This window comes from Lathyrus oleraceus, chromosome 6, assembly GCF_024323335.1.
Source record: "Lathyrus oleraceus cultivar Zhongwan6 chromosome 6, CAAS_Psat_ZW6_1.0, whole genome shotgun sequence".
Lineage (NCBI taxonomy): Eukaryota > Viridiplantae > Streptophyta > Magnoliopsida > Fabales > Fabaceae > Lathyrus > Lathyrus oleraceus.
Genome location: NC_066584.1, coordinates 502,467,828 through 502,487,095, shown reverse-complemented (window position 1 = coordinate 502,487,095; position 19,268 = coordinate 502,467,828). Strand labels below are relative to the sequence as shown.

The 19,268-nt window shown below is 35.5% G+C and overlaps 2 protein-coding genes across 4 annotated transcripts; both read left to right on the top strand.

Moving 5' to 3' along the window:
* Positions 1-1,062: 1,062 nt before the first annotated feature.
* On the top strand, positions 1,063-5,792 carry LOC127097714 (pentatricopeptide repeat-containing protein At5g39350). Of its 3 annotated transcripts, none has more exons than XM_051036210.1 (4): positions 1,063-4,126; positions 4,900-4,985; positions 5,082-5,245; positions 5,339-5,792. In XM_051036210.1, exon 1 carries the CDS (start codon positions 1,163-1,165, stop codon positions 3,164-3,166), a length of 2,004 nt encoding a protein of 667 aa, XP_050892167.1. In that variant the 5' UTR covers positions 1,063-1,162; the 3' UTR covers positions 3,167-4,126; positions 4,900-4,985; positions 5,082-5,245; positions 5,339-5,792. The 3 variants fall into 3 exon arrangements, with proteins under 3 accessions (XP_050892167.1, XP_050892166.1, XP_050892165.1); XM_051036209.1 differs by having other exon boundaries at positions 4,859-4,985; XM_051036208.1 differs by having other exon boundaries at positions 4,815-4,985.
* A 2,430-nt stretch (positions 5,793-8,222) lies between these two features.
* On the top strand, positions 8,223-12,293 carry LOC127097713 (NADH dehydrogenase [ubiquinone] 1 beta subcomplex subunit 7). The gene is made up of 2 exons (XM_051036207.1): positions 8,223-8,673; positions 12,080-12,293. Exon 1 carries the CDS (start codon positions 8,340-8,342, stop codon positions 8,646-8,648), a length of 309 nt encoding a protein of 102 aa, XP_050892164.1. The 5' UTR covers positions 8,223-8,339; the 3' UTR covers positions 8,649-8,673; positions 12,080-12,293.
* The last annotated feature ends 6,975 nt before the right edge of the window (positions 12,294-19,268 follow it).

Here is a 19,268-nt window from a genome sequence, read left to right as displayed (position 1 = left end):
ATAGTTTTTTTTTTGAAAAATCAGATTAAAAATTAATAGATTTTTGAAAAATCCACTAAAAACTCATGAAATTCTCCAAAAAATTAGATAAAAATTCACTAATTTTCCAAAATTCAAAAAATACATTATTTTTTAAAAACATAAAAAATACAAAGAATATTATGATAAAAACATTCTTAATGTGGAGGTGACAGGTCAAACCGTGGAGGTGATCGGATAAAATCTCCAAAATTTTGCTATTTTATTTATAACAAATCATTGTATTCGGTGGGAGACTTCAATAGACACAAAATTTCACTATTTTTTAAAGTTCTTTTTTCCAATTATTTAGCGGCAGTTTCAATTTTAACGGCGGTTTTTAACCCTATATAAAATAAACATTGAAATTTTGCGACAGTTTACACCTGCCGATAAATGGTTGAAATTGAAAAAAAAAAAGATAATTCTAATCTTATTAAGATAGGATGCGCCTTATAACATATACTTCAAATTTTATATTATAAACTTTGGGATTTGTTTATAAAAGTTAAACCATAATTTTTTATATCCAGCACAACATAGTATTTTAAAGGGTGTCGTCTCCTTTGAGAGATCTTAATAGATCTCTCGCGTAAACGATTGTAATTTACTATTTTTTTTCCTAATTTTTATCAATTAGCATCGGTTTAAATCGCCATTAATTTTCAGTGATTATTTTATGACGGTTTTAAATCGTTGTAAATAGATTGAAGAAAAAAAAAATATTGAGTCGGTTAAAAACTGTTATTGAATAGTTAAAAATAAAAAAAATAAAAAAACTTATTTTGAACATGCTTATTGTGAACTTTTACAATTTAGTTGTCCTAACTCAAATTTATTATAAATTTATATTTTTCCATATCATGAAATAAATATAAAATAAAAAGGCAGTGTGAATAAAATGATAATAAAAATAGTTTATGAATTTGTTGTTTTATGTGATAATACAAGAATATAGAAAAGTAGGTAAAGATTAATAAACATTGTTAAGAAATAATTTTTTAATGGTATGAATTTTTTTTTACATTCAATTTTGGCGTTTAAATATTCTTTTTGAATAAAAATATTTTGGGTGCTCCGAACGCTATATAAATAGAGGACTTCGTGTTGATTGCAGCTGATGAATGAATGAATTAATGCAGCTATGAACAAACGGAATAGATTTTTCACCATTGCAGCAGGACAATTTGAATCCCTCTTACGAAAATATTCAGCATCGAATTCTCTCTCCGAAACCAAAAAACTGCACGCTTTAATCATCACTTCTGGCTTACTCTCTTCGTCCCAGCTCTGCTCCAACCTCGCCACAACCTACGCGCAGTGCCACCATGTTTCCTACGCCTCCCAACTGTTCGACAAATTGCCCAAACCAAGTTTGTTCTCCTGGAACACCATGATGAGGATGTATGTTCAAATGGGTCGTCCCAATGATGCTCTCAACATGTTTGTTGAAATGATTCATTCGGGTTGGTCGTTGCCGGATAACTTCACATACCCGATTGTTATCAAGGCTTGTAGTGAGTTGTTGTTTTTTGATATGGGGGTTGGAGTTCATGGGCAGACTCTCAAGTTTGGTTTTGATAGGGATGCATTTGTTCAAAACTCTTTGTTGGCAATGTATATGGTTGCTGGAGAGAAAGATGCTGCGAAGTTGGTTTTTGATTTGATGCTTAAACCAACCGTGGTTTCTTGGAATAGTTTGATTAATGGATACTTTCGAAATGACTGCGCAGAGGAGGCGTTGAGGGTTTATAGTAGAATGATGGATGAGGGTGTAGAGCCTGATTGTGCAAGTTTGGTTTCGGTTTTGCCGGCTTGTGGAGTTTTGAAGAATGTGGAGGTTGGGAGAGAGGTTCATGCGTTGGCTCTTGAGAAAGGGTTTTGGGGGAATGTGGTTGTTAGGAATGCGTTGTTGGATATGTATGTTAAGTGTGGTCAGATGAAGGAAGCGCGGCTGTTGTTGAATGGGATGAATGAGAAGGATGTGGTGACTTGGACGACTTTGATTAATGGATATGTTGTGAACGGTGATGCGAAAAATGCTCTAATGTTGTGTCGAATGATGCAGTCGGAAGGAGTGAAACCGAATTTGGTTAGTGTAACTTCTCTGCTATCGGCTTGTGGTGATTTGGTTTCTTTGAAACATGGGAAATGCCTACATGCATGGGCGATAAGGCAAAATCTTGAGTCTGAGGTTGTTGTGGAAACTGCCTTAATTGATATGTATGCCAAATGCAATGATAGTAGCCTCAGTTATAAAGTGTTTATGAAAACCTCTAAGAAAAGAACTGCCCCGTGGAATGCAGTACTATCTGGGTTCGTACATAACAAGCTTGCTAGAAACGCAGTACAACTCTTTAAACAAATGTTGGCGGAAAATGTACGGCCTGACAGTCCAACCTTAAATAGTCTTCTTCCTGCATATGCTATTCTTGCTGATCTCAAACAGGCAATTAACATACATTGTTACCTTATAAGATTGGGATTTCTTTGCAAACTTGAAGTAGCTAGTATGCTAGTTGATATATACTCAAAGTGCGGATGTTTAGGATATGCTCACCAAGTTTTTGATATAATTCATCCCAAAGACAAGGATATTATTATTTGGAGTGCAATAATTGCTGCTTATGGAAAGCACGGGCACGGTGAAATGGCTGTCTCGCTTTTCTATCAAATGGTCCAATCTGGAGAGAAACCAAATGAAGTGACTTTCACGTCTGTTCTACATGCTTGCAGCCATGCAGGTTTGGTTGATGAGGGTTTGTCTCTGTTCAATCTTATGCTTAAAAAATACCAAGTTATTCCTCGTGTTGATCATTATACATGCATTGTTGATCTTCTTGGCCGTGCTGGTCGATTGAATGATGCTTACAATCTTATTATAACAATGCCTATAACACACAACCATGCTATATGGGGTGCACTACTTGGTGCTTGTGTGATACATGAAAATGTTGAACTGGGAGAGATAGCTGCTAGGTGGACTTTTGAGCTTGAACCTGAAAACACTGGAAATTATGTTCTGTTAGCAAAACTTTATGCTGCTGTAGGAAGGTGGAGAGATGCAGAAATGGTTAGAGATATGGTAAATGAGGTTGGATTGCGAAAACTACCTGCTCACAGCTCAGTTGAGGTTAGCAATATGTGAATTGGACGAGTTCTTATAAAGTATGTTGTCAGGCTAACAACCTTAGCCACAAACATGAAATTCTATCCAAATGGGTTAACTAAGGAATTACATTATTTATGATGGAGATAGTGGCACCTAACATAAATAATACTTGGCAGCATAGAGTTCAAAGGGGAAGAATTGGGATACAATTATTACAAATGCACTTTGTTACTACTGGTGCTTTTCCCACACATTCATGATCTTACAAGTTTCTCAGTTGCTAATGCCTGTTTGCAGTTTAACCCGAGACAGTTTCCTAAGTTATTCATATTGTTCCTTTGCTAAGGTTGTCAAGTCATTGTGCGCTCCATAGTCCTGCCACGACAATCACTTTCTCCCTCATTCTCTTTATGAGTAGTTGGATTTTGTTGCTTACATCCAGTTGGTTTACAGAATCACAGAACAAGATATAGGAATCTCACGATCCTTGTCATTGGTTGGTTTCTATGGAACTCATAATGATTCTGTTACAATGACAAGTGTGTTCTATTGCCAGATATCCGGAAATTACATATTAATGCTTTCAAACGGCAAGATGCACATACTTATGCCTCATGCTGATACTGCAGTATGAAATATCATTGAAATTTCCGTATGTAGGATATGTTGATTTGGATGAAATCCCATGTTCATAGTTTCGAAATGTTCAATGCTATTGTAGAATTGATTCTTTACAAGCTCTGCGCCAAATTGTGAAAGGAGTTGAGCAAATGTGTCTATCGGGTTATGATCTTTGATGTTCGTCTAATCCTACATTATACTTAGCTCCAACTTGTGATCTGCTCCATGCTCTCCTGCTAGACCTCACATGTATCATGTAGTTCAAGTTGCCTTCACTTGTTGTACAAAAAGATAAATATGGTTATCTCTTTACTGCAAAAGCAACTAATTTTTATACATGGGAGTGAAGACTATACCAACGCCAGACTTCACAAGGTATGATATAACACAAGTATTTCATAACTGTTATCTTAATCCTATAGTCCCACTTGAAATTATTTACCTTGTGAACTCTACCAATTCTATTTTAGAAGGACAACGGGACGAACGACTCTTCCAATTGTATTTCACAGTCCTTTTTTTTTTTAAATTTATGGTGCAAGATCTGTAATACATGTTAATTTCTATGACAAAATTTATCAAGATGAAGCGGAACTATACATATATTATTATAAGAGTGCTAGCAACACACTCTTTTCTATTGGTTGAAATCGAAATGAATTCGACTAAATCATTTAGGTCCCAATAAATTTAGCGAAACTCAAATTTCAACCAATAAAAGAGTGTATTGCCAGCATAATTCATTATAATATTGAGTTGGTTGCTTGATCGTTTTTGTAAAATTTCAGTAAGCATATGCCGCAATGTGCATGCTCTAGGGAATACCCATTAGGAAACTCGGCTCCATTGAAATATCTAGATGTTATTTGTAAGCTTCGAATAAATATCCAGCTTTACAAGAATGCATAATTGAAACTCTTATGTCTTGCTGAGGGTGATGTCATTTTATAACTTGTGAAGTCAAATGTATTGTATACAATATTGAAATGTTTTTTCCTACATTTGGGAGGCTAACTAGTCTGATTTATCCATATATTTGAGGCATATAATTAATTCCTTTCAGATCAATATCTAAATTCGCATGCATTGAACCCTTCTACCAAGTAGACCAGAGCATGGATTTCTGAAATACTACATTTTGACGACAGTATTAACGATGAAATGTTGACATGAATGGTGTAAGCGAGAGGAAAACTTCTAAGTATTACTATATGAGTTGGATCCAATCTAGAAGGTCAGTTTCAATTTCTTTTTTCTCCTCAGATATTTATATTAACTTTATAACTAAAACATGTTTTAGTAAGCAACTTCTGTGCTCTGTGCGGTGCAGGCATACTTCCTTAGAACACGTCTACTACACCTTTCTGTAACTTTTCTTTATTGCACAAAAATGGCATCATACTCAGTTATTTACACACCGCTACAAGGACAAGAGCATTGCAGATAAGAGCGGAATATATTGCCTGATAAGTTGGACATTCTTGAAGTGCAAATGTACACAAATACATTTATGATTATGAATCATTGTTGTTTTAAAAATTATTGTCAAATAAGGCTGAAGTTTTCTTTATATAAATTGATTTTCAGGACTGTTGTTGATTCTCAAATTTTCCATCCAGTATAATTTGATTTTTATACCTGTAGTCATGCTGGCATCCAGATAGAAAGTGTTTTTCTCCCTCCATTAACAGTATTTCTGATTATGAACGAGGACCAGGTATGGGTTAAAAAGGATCGAGTGTGGAAAGTGAAAACAAACATGGTATAGTTAGAGGAAAAGTGACCATAAGAACAGAAATCATAGCCTTCTCTCATATATACAGCAGACAATAACAATGGTATTTTGCTCAGATACTGAGACAGGAAAATGGATTATAGGGACGAATCCTATGAAATTCAAGTCTCGAGACTAGGGATTTTAATGATTTAGAATAAAATCCAATATAATAGAGAGAGTATAGTATTGAAAGATAATTTATAGAAAAAGGAAATATTTATTCCATTCACATGTAATATTATATACAGGCGAGTTGTTAACAAACTCTACCGATCATTGCATAGAAATAGAAAAAATAAAATATAATTCTAATGATATAATGAAATATGAAAATTTGAAACTAACTAAAATCAAAATAACTAATTTACTAATACTTAATTCCTGTAACAATGTAACAAAAAGTTGTTCACTGGTATTCAAACAATCAAACAAATACGAAGAAAGTGGGGGAGAAGAGCATTTCTCTAGCCTGGAATTGGTCTTTGTGCAGGTCATATGAGAACTCAATCTTGCTCTTGGATTGGCTTAAGAATCATGTGCATTTATCAATAGCGGTTCATATCTTGAGGAATGTTGTGGTGTGGTTGTAGCATGCAGTCTCTTGCTCTGTTCTTGTTGAGGTTGGCGGTCTAGCTCTAGATTGTTTCAGATTGGGTTAGCTTTGTTTTTTGTGTGGGTATATTATCCCTGGTTTAAAACCCCTTGAGTATATTAACTCTTTCTTTTGTTTAAAATTCATTAAAAGTCAAGAAGTGAAAAACAATATTATCACTCTATTCAAAGAGTTGAAAGAGTCTTGTTTGAAGTTGTGTCGGGTTGAATAATTATATTTGTAATATTTCAGTAGTTGGCAGAAAAAGAAAAGAAAAATAGAAAAGAAAAAAAATGAATGAAAAAAAATAGAAGAATGTCAATACATGTCAATATATATTCCTTCTGAAAAAGAAAAAAAAAGAAAAAAAAAGAAAAAAAAGATAAGAGAAAACAGTTGCTATAGAGTTGTTGAAGTGAATGAAATCTTTTGTAAATTCAACTTCCACAATTTCTTTTTGTCTCTTTAAATTTTAGCCTAGTACCCCATTATGATTTATCTCACTCGTACCTTGGCCACGTTACAACCAAATAAAAGTCCTTTTGATCTTTGTGTACGTGTATTTCAATTGTAGATGTTAGAGTCTTTTCAAGCTTATGGTAGTACTAACTTTCATGTTGTGTATTGAGTGTAAGCAGTTAACATAAACACTTAAGAGTTGAGTGAATTTTATTCTGAGAGGATCTTACTGCTTTTGATGTACTTTTTGGTAATCTATTTTTCTATCTGCTTTAAATGTCACAAAAAGTTGTTCACTAAGACCATATTCTTGAAGCTTAGAAGCTTAGACTTAGAATTCTGCTTGTACCTTGTATCTTGAAAACTTTTGGAAATGCATGCTCTATTTTTTTCCTTTTGTTTTGAAATTGTAATTTTGCTTAGAGTGCAAAAGTTCAAGTGTGGGAGAATTTAATCAGTGCATTTTGATACACATTCTTCTATAATTGTATTTAGGCATTTCCCTAGTTTGTTTTGCTTATTTTACCATTTTATTATGTTTTTAGATTTAAGTTCATATTTGCCTTTAATCTATTTTCGTTTGTTGTTTTCAATTTTAGCGGTTATTTAATACATGTTCATTGTTTAGATCATAATTGGAGCTACATGATGCTGTTTTACGCGTTGGGAAGTTAAGAGAAAGAGCTACAACTTCATGTTGAAGTCAAAAGCTAATTCGGAGTGCAAGAGTCTCACATAATTCGTTGAAGTTTCGTACTTTAGAAAATAATTTGTTTTGAGTCATTTTTGGGTTGAGATTATGTTTTCCGACCCAATTTGAATTATAAGTGCAATCCTTATTTGGTTAAAAGGGATCGGTACTGTAGTTTTTTTGACACTCGAGTTTCTAACACTTTGAGGTTTTTCTTCTGTCAATTAAATTTCGTTTCTCTTTCAATTCTATTCTATGAAAATTCATTTGCTTAATCTGTATTTTGGGGAATAGTTTTGATTATATTCGTATGATTGTATTCCTAACTGTTAATCGTCGTTTACGTCGCTTTGTTGTTAAATCGCGTTTATAAATCGTATTTACTTAATTCACGATTGTATTAATCTGTTTGCTTAATTCAGAATATAGGAATACCAACATGTCTTATATCTACTGCGTTTGTCAATCGATATTGAATCGAATAGAGATCGAAGTCGCTTAGAGAATTGGTAGATAAAGACCCATGATTAACCGAAAATCGAAAACAGTAGATTGACCTATTTTATAATGGCTTATTTATTTTGTTTTCTTAATCAATCCCAAAACTATAAACCGTCCCACACCTGAAACTTGTTGGCATTGTTAGCATGTTCCATTCATTGCTGCAGTGTATCAATGTTAGCATGCTCTAACAATAATACAAATTTGTATTGCAAGATATCATTGTCTAATCTTCCATGTTGCACCATCATCTTGAAGCCTGCAAAAGATAAAAAATATTAAATAATAAATTATTCTATATCTTTTAAATAGAGAGACTAAAAATTAAAATCACTAAATTAATAATAATAATAATAATAATAATAATAATAATAATAATAAAATAATAATAATAATAATAATAATAATAATAATAATAATAATAATTATTATTATTAATATTAAACTGAAGCGAGGTGCAAGAACAAGAACAATACCCTACGGCTTCCATTAATCACAATTCGCAGCTAAGCAAGAGAAGAATCAGAATCCCCAATTCCGTTTGAAAATTCGAAATCGAGAATCAACAATGGAAGTCGAAGGATCATCGAAGAAGATGATAGCTACACAAGAGGAAATGGTGGAATCTAGGGTTCCGTTAGCGTACAGAGATCAGTGTGCGCATTTGCTGATCCCTCTCAACAAGTGCAGACAATCCGAATTCTATCTCCCATGGAAGTGCGAGAACGAACGTCACTCTTACGAGAAGTGCGAGTACGAACTCGTCATGGAGAGAATGCTTCAGATGCAAAAGATCCGCGAAAAAGCGAAACAGAATGATAAACAAACTCTCACACAGGGCGCTATTCCTCTCATTCCGAAACCTGCTAATGCTTGATTCGTATCTCTCTCCCGCTCTCTGTGTAAGCGACTTTTTCATTTCGTTTCATTCTATTGTACTGTGCGTTTTCTTGTTTGTATCGTTTTCGATGTCCTATTTACGATTAATTATGCGCATGATTTAGGCGATTGATGCTATTTACTGATAAATTTGTGTATATTGTTATGCTGGCCTCCTTAATTAGGGTTTTTGCTTAACTAGCACTGGGACATATTGTGAAAAGTGCATAGTTGAGAATTGAGTGGTGTAGTTGGATTTGTTAGTAATTGTAAATTAGGTTTTAGGTTTATGCAATTGAGGTTTTTGATTTTTGATTTCCTGTTTATGATTAATTAGGTGCCGGTGTTGGATGGTTGATGCTCTTTACTGTATGGAATTGAATGATAAATTTGTGCATATTCGGTTAGATAGCCTCGCCAATTAGGGTTTTGCTTAATTAGCACTTTGACGTATTGTGAGAAGTATATAACTGAGTGGTAATTGAGTTTTTGTTAGTAATTGTAAATTAGGTTGTAGGTTTGTGGCTGATAAGCTCTATGAATTCAATAGATTTAGCATCTCATGGATCATCTTTGATATTGTGATTCTGTTTTAGATTTTATCCTTTCCTCCAAACTTTAGAGCTTCATTGTTCTTCTTTTCCCTTCACCCTCCTTCCGATTACTAGTTTAGTATTGTAGTAATATCCTCCCTCTAATTACTAGTTTAGTATTGGAGCAATATCTACCCGATACTTCAACAATGGCTTCTGCTGCGATGGCAGAACCATCTTGACTGGTCCACATTTTTGTATGGGTAAATGGCTTCAAGAGCATATACAGCAGAGTTCAATCGTCTACTCTATGTTCTCTGCCAAGGTTGATTACGGTGGACTTCACTTCCAAGGTCGTGATTATAAAGCCACAGAACCATTGCTTTGCGTCAATTTTGGCGTTTTCTGTTCCAAAGATGGAAGAGATGGTTGCGGGCCTGGATTTTTTATCTTTATCTATGGATCTTACCGCCGAACCATCAGTTCTTCCATTGCTGCTTCCAGTCCTTCCGCCTTCCCCCATTGACGGCAAAGCACACAGCAATAACTTCATGGTTCCTGCTCCAAAGGAGCCAGACAAACCTGAATACGGAAGCGTTTGATGCTTTTATATGTTGGGCTTAGAAACCAAAGTTTAGTTGCCGTTGGATAGTACACTTGTAACTTATTGTGATCTAAGAAATGACTCCAGCCTGTGAACTGTGGTGGCTTTTCTGCCTAGTCGACGATTCTTTCGACCCCTACACATAACCATAAGTTCTGTTTCAATGAGAAAGTCAAGCTATGGGTTTGTGACTTAGGAATTCTGTGGTTCAATGAAGCATTGTTACGTTCATCAAAGTCTGCCTGGAATCATAACCAAAATGATGATTTTCCTAATTGTCAAGGTGAACTTGTTCAACATTAAGTTGTCAATGTTTTTGTCTTAATTTTACCGTTTGTGTCCAGTACGGGGAACAATTGGCATGGGTTCATTATTTGGTTGCATTGTTCCTTGGTAATGGCTTATGCTCTCATGCTTGTCTAACGCTGATTCGCCTGATATTGATTCTTTGTTGCAATATTGGCTGATAAATTGTGATTGGTCTATTGTGGCCTCCATTATCAGGGCCCTGTGTGTGTGTGTGGTATATGTAAACATTTGAAAGAAGGCTATGTGGATGGACCTGTTAAAGTGTATGACAATTCTTCCCTTATGCATTGGTTCATTAATAAGTGATGGAAGCATGACATTGGTAGGTAGCATGAAGAAAAGGTGTTAGACGAATCAACATCTCAATAATTTCCGTTATTTGGACCCTAGAATCAAGTATCTCAGGACTTTTCTTCAGAGTTACTATACTCTTTGGTTGATCACAATGATTTTGTGGAAACTTGCGATTTTCCGTCAATATTGTCTCTTTATGGGACTGTTTTAAATGTTGACATTGCAGACTTATATTTTACTTTTCCGAAAAGCTTCTGTTTTATGCATTTGCATCTTTCATTTCAAATTGGTTGTGGTAGTTACTCTTTACAGCTTGCTGGACAGACAGGGGGGGTGTTGAAATAAAAAACATAGTTGAGTGGTAGTAAATGTGTCATATAGTTGAGTTTGTGGTAGTTGTAAAACAGTTGGTTGGTTTTCGGTGAGTAAGCTAGAATATGGTTCCATTTGAAATTTATTTCTCTTTCTCCAAGCTTTCAATCTTCCTTGTTACTTTTTTCCCTTCAGATTTCTAAAATAGCTTGAAGGGAATACAAATTAGGGACAGTGGGGATCGATCCCTCAGTGTAAAGTTACTGCTTTTGGGGTAATGTTAACCATGTCTATCCCTTGGGTATCTGTAAACATATTTTAGGTGGACATTACTTAATTTTAGTTGATATAATTATATTCCCTGCCGTGGCTGAATAGTATATGAGAGTCTTGCCTTGTGAATGTTTCGTTGTTTGAAATTTATTATTGCAATGCAAGTAGTGATGGTTAGGCTTGATTACGAGCAATGTACTCCAAGCAGATTAGATCCAATGCTGGCGTCGAGGAATAAAAGTGCCATTTGTATATACAAATTTGGCTAGCTCTATTGTGTACAGATAAATTAGGTGTTGTACAATGCACAAGTTTGTTTCCACCATAGGATCAAGTGAGATATGGTGTGGCTTATTGATCTAGTGATGGAAAACAAACTTGTGTATCACAATTTACTTATGCACCATAGAATTAGTCTACAAATGCATAGTAAAACAATTACTTGTTGAAACTTTCAAACAACTTAAACATCAATTGATGAATTCATAATTCTTTCCTCAAGATGTATTATTAATTGCAGTAAAATATGTCACGATATGGACGTGTAGGGTTGTTTTGAGTGTTGACTATTAGTTTTGTGATGCAAGAAGAGGATTGTATTGTTCCATTCTCGTGAAGCTTTCAAACAACTTAAACATCAATTGTAAAGGCTGTGAGTGGTAGCAGAAGTAAAACAGTCTTGCCCCACCCCTCTCTCTGTTTTTCTATTTATTTTCAAAAGAAATGAATAAAAATTTGCCACAAGATACTGCAATGAAACAGTGACTTTAGGATACGGCAATGAATCGGTGACTTTAGGGTACTGCAGAATCTGGAAATTTGTTTGTCACTTGTATTTCTGCAGGTTGAAGGTGATATTTATGAATGTGATTCCTGCTGGAACTTTTTGGTGAATGGGAAACTTGAGTGATATATAGCCTCTTTTTGCACTATTAGTGATCAGAAAGTAGTATTTTTTTATGGAACTTTAACTTTTTCCAAGTGGTAACAGTTGGTATAAGCTGTGAGGTCTCACTTTGTAAGCTTGGTGCCCACCTTGGATTTTGTGTTATCTTGTTCTTGCACTTCCTAATTGCTTTCTGATCCATGTTATATTTGATGCAGTTCAACTTTTGACAAGAACCTTTGCTTGCGTGGGATGATGTTGTTTCATGTTTTTTCTATTTTATGGATTCAAAGTTGCCTTGGAATGTTTGTCCAGAGATGTCTACAGACTGATTATTATACTCTATTTCTTGCTATTTTCCCTGTGGTGAGACCATGTTTGTACTTGAAGAAATAAAATTTCATAAAGGGAATCACTAACTGATTGCTTTCATATTCATTTTTTTGCTTCCATTGATCACAGTAGTGTTGACGATTTATAATATTGGTTATAGGATCTGGATCCGATATTAAAACTCATACCTAGTTCCAAACTATTTAATAAAGGCTTCTTTTTCTTTCCTTCCAAATTTTAGCTAAGGATTTAATAATTTTAACGGATTTTTGGAAGGAGTACTAGTAATTTGGAATGTTTACGAATCCTTTGAAAGAGAACAAATAATACACGTAATGCTTAGGAGAAAGTAACTTCAAAGTATGGCTTGAGATATAATAAACACTTAAATTGTTGGTCCCATCCCCATTATTTCATGAAAAGTTTGGATGAATTCTGCTATCAATATTTACAGGCAGAATGTTATTTTGATCACAATTTGAACTGGTCTGTTTGGGAGAATTTAGGAGGGTTGGAGGAGAGAAGGAATTATTTTTATTTTCTAAATTAAACAACCTATAAAATGTTATAAAAAATAGTGTTCTTTCAATATTTTTAATACAAAGACTCAAATCCGACATAAGTATCCAAATGGCAGAATGCAAGGTTCAAATCTAGTATCGAACATAACGCAACAGTATTAAATATTTGGGAATTTCTTTTTTTGACACATTTATTTTTGAAAATTCAATTGTTTTCAAGTGTGTTGGAGATACATCTCTGGACGCATCTTTAATTATCTTATTCGTAAATCAAGCTGCCATCCTGTTTTACAAAACATTTGTCTGAAAATGTATCTGCAAATTTTTTTATAAGATGTATTCGGAGATACATATTTTGAAAGTGCATTTTAAGCTATTTAAACAATTTTATTTCGGATATGCATCTTAAAAATCTTACCTGCATGCATGTTAGGTTGAAACATTGTCTTAAGTTTGTATTTTTTCGAATCAAAAATCATTTAAATTCGACCAAGTGTTATAATTTTATTCAAACATTAATAAACATGAACATAAAAGAACAAGGTAATGCATTAATTATGAATACATCATATACTATTATAAATATTATTCTCAAAGTATGGAAAATAAAATCAAAACATCCTAAAATACAAAAAAAAGGCATAACCTACTGCGTACGCGTAATTACCTGGCTCCTCTTTTGCCGCCGATAATCCAAGGCATCTCGTGACTCGGTAAGAATGACACATGCGAGGGCAACCACATCATTGCCACCTCTTTCAAACAACCCAAAGAATAGGAGGAAATATCTCAAAGCACACCCCAGTGATGGGTAATTTATAGACCATCGTCGTCGACATCATCGGCCAACTCAATTTTTTCTTCATAAAATTTCTTTAAGTATGAAAATTTGGCATAAGCACCTATGATGCTCTCACACTGCATCAGAGTATCCATTGGGTCAACTCCCAAATAAATGACCATCATCTCCCTGAGCTTAATCACGTTTGATCCTGAAATGATCAAGTAACTTCCCCTTGATGGGAAAGTGTAAAAGGCAAGCGACGTCATCTAGTCTAATCATCATCTCACCAATGAGGAAGTGGAGATATGATGTTTCTTTATTTCATCTCTCAGCAAAAGTCCAATGCATGCATGACTAATGGTCTTGTACCCGGAGCAACATAACCTTCAAGACCGGAGTATTAGATACACTTTGGAACCAATCATTCTCAGATTGATAAAGCTGCAAAATCTATAGTATATCAATAGGGAGGTGTCAGAGGGCCCTCCTGAATAAGGGTCTGCAGGTGTAGGGACACCATCATGTATAACATGAGCTTCCTTTCGATCTTCGTGAGCAGGGGAGACGTTTCCCTAGGATGATGACCCATGTGACAAAAGACTCTTAGAAGTCAATGCTTCCCCGTCAAGAGGCCTAGGGACGGATTTCCGCCTAGCCCTGACCTGCTTATTCTGAAGTCTCTCCCACGTCGAAGGGACACGTGTTAGGTTTCACGACCGAGTCTCAACCTATCAGTGTTGTTTGCAGCCATTTTTTCTAAAACAAACGAGAACATGACATATCAGAACACTTTCGAATATTCGTCTTCGAAAATCAGTAAGGATACAATTCAGAGATGCATCTCTGAATAAGCTTGTGTTTCTTAACAATGGGAGAAATGCATACCAGTCTTTCCCTAACAATCCAAAATGCAACCAACTAAAAGTGCATGTCTCTAATAACTACCTATTACGAATGTGACTAGGCATGACAACATAACCCGTACGCGCGGGAACCCACCCGAACCCACCCCAAAGTTAACGGAGAAAACCCGCTTTGAATGGGGTTGGGTTCGGGTTTGGGTTTTCCCCGATTATAAAATATGGGGACGGGTCGGGTCATGGGGAAACTAGTACCCACCCCGAACCCGCCCCGTTTATTTCATTATGTACATTATTATTTATTTTTGATAATTTAGAATATTAAATATGTGGTCAATATTTTGATATTTTAATTTGAATTTATTACTTAAAATATTTGAAATATATGTATGAAATTTTTTTAGATTGTTTTATTTTATTATTTGTAATGTAATTTTATTTTGAAAAAAATAAATAATTCTATTAAAAATATTGATTTCACTAAATGAATGGTGGCGGGGCGGGGATACCCGAACCCAATCCGAACCCGTTTGAGACGGGTTTGGGTTTTGATTCTCCATCCCAGTTTGGGTTTGGGGCGGAGAACAAGGATTGTTTCGGAATTCAGGTTTGGGTTTGGAGGAGGTAAAAACCGTCCCCACCCCGCCCCGTTGCCATGCCTAAATGTGACTACTATCTAATGCATTTAAGAAAAACTATTTTACCTAATACATTAATGTTTACCTTGAAAATTGGTAAACAACCGTTGATCTTCCAAATTTCTAAATTTGGTTGCTCACATGATTAATCCGATTGATTCTAGAACATGTGCTAAGTGTCTTGTAAACGTGGTAGTGATAAATAATCAAGACTAAACGTCAGATCAGAGTTTGAAAGAAAACTAAGAACAAAAGGGACTTGAATAAAAAAGATCTTAAATCGGTGTTTAGAACTAGTAAAGAAAAATGAAGTAAACGACAGGAATTATAAAGGATTTAAAATGGTAAAGTAAAGTTTGCAAGTACCGGAATCTTAAGACTGTAAAGTAAACGTTGAATATAGGGAAAGGAACGAAAGGATCTTAAAATTGCAAATGACAAAGTAAAAATAAAGTGTTTGAAAGGAAGAAGTAAGGAAGTATGTTTCTGGAAAGAAAGTAAAGACAAATTTATATTGCTTTGAAATAACTAACAATGGTGTAGACAACGTACATTCCGCGTTTTACAATTCTTCTTCACACGATTACTTAGTAAATTTGCAGATTTTGTACACAATTTGACACACACTTTTCTAACACTAAGATCATATATTTATACTGGATCTAAATAACCACTTTGATGGTCCTTCAATCACGTTGATACATGTGGCGCCCTACATGCGCGCATTCGTTCATCCTACTCCACGTGTGCTCTTACGGTTTCTAACGAAGGTGAAATTCCCTCCTTTATTTAAATTTTGAATCTTTGATCGAAAACCGTTTTTTAACCGCTCCTCTAAAGAACTGTTCCGAAATTTCAGCTATGAGCTTGATCTTTATCCAACTAGCCAAGCCGATTCACCTCTAGCTGGTCGAATACTACTTCTTGGTCGAAACCAGCTGTGCATATTTTCTAATTTTGGTAATTTAGGATGGGCGTCGAAAATATGAGCTAACAAATTGCCCCCCAAAAATGTCATTTTCGAACAACCGAGAGAGGAAGACATTTTTGAGACCTTACTTTGACGCCTTAATGACCCTGACACTGTGCCATGTGTCTCAATGTTGGTAAAAAAATTTCAGTTCCTCCACTTGTCTGGTGACGCCAGAGTCATCATTGCTTTTCCTATCCACGTCTTTTCAACCCACAACATAATATTTTTTACTCATCACGTTTCCTAGCTTCTAGGAAATCATGGGCTATATCATTAATTGCCATCTTCACTACACTGCCCAAGGGATACACGTGTCCCATTAACTCGTCCACCATTAATGTTGATTTGAAATGTCTTCCAAGAAGGCCTATAAAACCCAATTACTTACCCATTTCATAACTTCCTCACGTTCTCTGAATCTCCAAGCATTCAAACTCTCATCTCTTCAAATATTTTCTAACTGAACCCATATTTTGTCTTCAAACCCTAACAATGGACGCTTCAAACAAAGCTATTAAGGGAACAAGAGTTTCTTTCAAAACCACCACCAACATGTCTAAAGCTCTGAAGAAGATCTCTGAACTTCCTCCATTTGCTATGTTATCTGCTCCACTCGCAGTTGGCAATCATCAATACATACCAGAACCTCAGACAGAGGAACGACGCAAGATTTATGCTTCTTAAGTACTCATTCCTATTTCTATCTCTGATAAAACTCATGCATTATCTAGACCTTTAGTTGAGTTAGACGCTGATACCAGCAAACTTAGAGAATTCTTTCCTTCTTACCATAAATGCAAACCCATAGGGCGGGCTAGAAACCCTAGGACTACTTCTACCAAAAACACTCAGGCTGGGGATACTATAGATTTGAGGTTTATGAACAATGGTTTTAGAGCCTTCCGCGCCACCCCAACTTTCAAAGATCCCACTGATTACTCAAATTGGTTAACCAAGTTAGAGAAACAAAAAGCCCAAGCTTGGAAAGATATAGGGATATATGACCTCATTATGTTGTCGAAATTAGATTCAGATTACAACACCCCTATGTTAATTTCTTCGCTATACTTCTGGGACGTCACACATTATACCTTCCATCTTCCTTGCGGAATGGTCGCACCAACTCTCTTCGACATGACCGCTATCACATGGGTGAAACCCATTGGACATACCTATGATCTTGATATTGATTCTATGGATACTATTGCCTTTTCGACTACCATAGCGGCGTATTCAACACATATATCACACTACCATGATAAAGATACTGAAGCTGTCTCCGACGTGGAACACATAGCTTTTTTGGCTTTGCTTCATTTATGTGATTATTCGTCTCTTATTTTTACTTCTTGGATTGTCGGTTTATATTTTTTCAAATATTTCTCGTTTACTCTTAGGATCCTTCTATCTTCACTAAGCTCTTCGATTTCATAGGCACCATTAGAAAATATCTGCAAAATTTGGAAAGGGCCTTCCCATTTTGGGGACCATTTCCCCAAGGCTCTATCTTTTCGATCCATTGGAAGGATCACTTTCCAGACCAAATCTTTGGGTGTAAAACTTTTAACTTTCACTTTCTTATTATAAGAGACCTCTATCCTCTTCTTTTGTTGCCTTAGTAATTCTAAGGCATTTAACATTTCCTCGTCTAGATCAACCAATTCATCCAACATCATGCTCCAATATGATTTCGTTGGGAGTTCATGTTGCCTTTGAATCCTTAGGGATTATAAGTGAATTTCTACTGGAAAAACAACATCATGGCCAAAAGTTAGGCGAAAGGGGGTCGACTTAGTAGCCTCTTTAGGGGACGTACGACATGCCCATAAAATTTGGTCCAGAGTTTTGTGCCAATTCCTAGGCTTCTTTCCTACATGCTTTTTTATCAAACCAATGATCACCTTATTGGTAGCCTCAACTTGTCCATTGGCCTGAGCATAATAGGGTGTTGACGTTAATAATTTGAAACCCATTTCTTTGGCGAATTCATACATTTTTCGACCAGTAAGTACTGATCCTTGATCCGTTGTGATTGTCTTTGGAATTCCAAACCTATAAATAATATGTTTTTGGATAAATTCGATCACATCCTCTTGGTTCACAATTGGTATGGGTATGGCTTCAATCCACTTTGTAAAATAATCGACTCCTACCAATATATATCTTTGACTTTTAGATGATGGAAGTCGAATCTCTCCAATCAAGTCTAAAGTCCAACCTCTAAATGGCCAAGGTTTGATGATAGAATGTAGTTCACTTGCAGGGACATGTTGTATGCCTGCATATACCTGACACTCTTGGCAACCCTTCGCGAATTCAACATAGTATTTCAACATGGTAGGCCAATACACCCCTTGACAGAATAAGAGCCATTTCATCTGATGACCAACTTGGTGTGCCCCACACGCTCCACTATGCACAGTCGAAAGGGCAAAGTATGCCTCTGACTCACTAAGGCATTTCAGCAGAATTCCTTCAGAAGATTTCTTAAACAACTATGAACCCAAAAGAACATAACTTAATGCTCGATACCTGGTTTTTCGACCAGTAGATGTTGTGGGATTCTACAGGTATACCACTATTGGCTTTCTCCAGTCTCCATCCGTCAAATTGTCTATTGCCAATATTTTGAAATTTCCTTCATCAGCACATCCTAGCTTCGTCTTTTCTAAATCTAAAGGAATTAATCTGGTTGTCACCACCTTTCCCCTGACTTCAATGACTTTGTGCAACTTTTCCTTCGAAATTTTGTACTCGGATGCAATTTGAGCTAAATCGTTAGCTATCATGTTCTTTATTCGTGGTATATGTCGAATATAAACCATTTCGAACTTTTTTAACAATCGATTGGCGATTATGAAATACATGATCAAATTTTCCTTAACATATCTATATTCCTTCGTGATCTGTTTTATAACTAACTCCGAGTCTCCCATTATCTCAACTCGAGTTGCCCCTAATTCCAATAACATTTCAAGTCCAGCTATGAGGGCTTCGTATTCAGCCTCGTTATTTGAACAAGTACCTTCTACTTTGTATTGGAATTTTCTTGCAATTTTATTAGGAGAAATAATTACGATCCCGACACCTGTGCCATTTTTATGACTAGATCCGTCGAAGTACAACTTCCACGACCCTAATTTAACGTAGTTCAATGCGTTGGCGTCAATGGAGTGGTCGACTATGAAGTGTGCTACCATTTGTCCTTTCCCAGCTTTTAATGGCATGTATGTTAAAGAAAACTCAGTTAATGCTAGTTCCCATTTCCCAATTCGACTATGCAAAATTGGTTTGGATA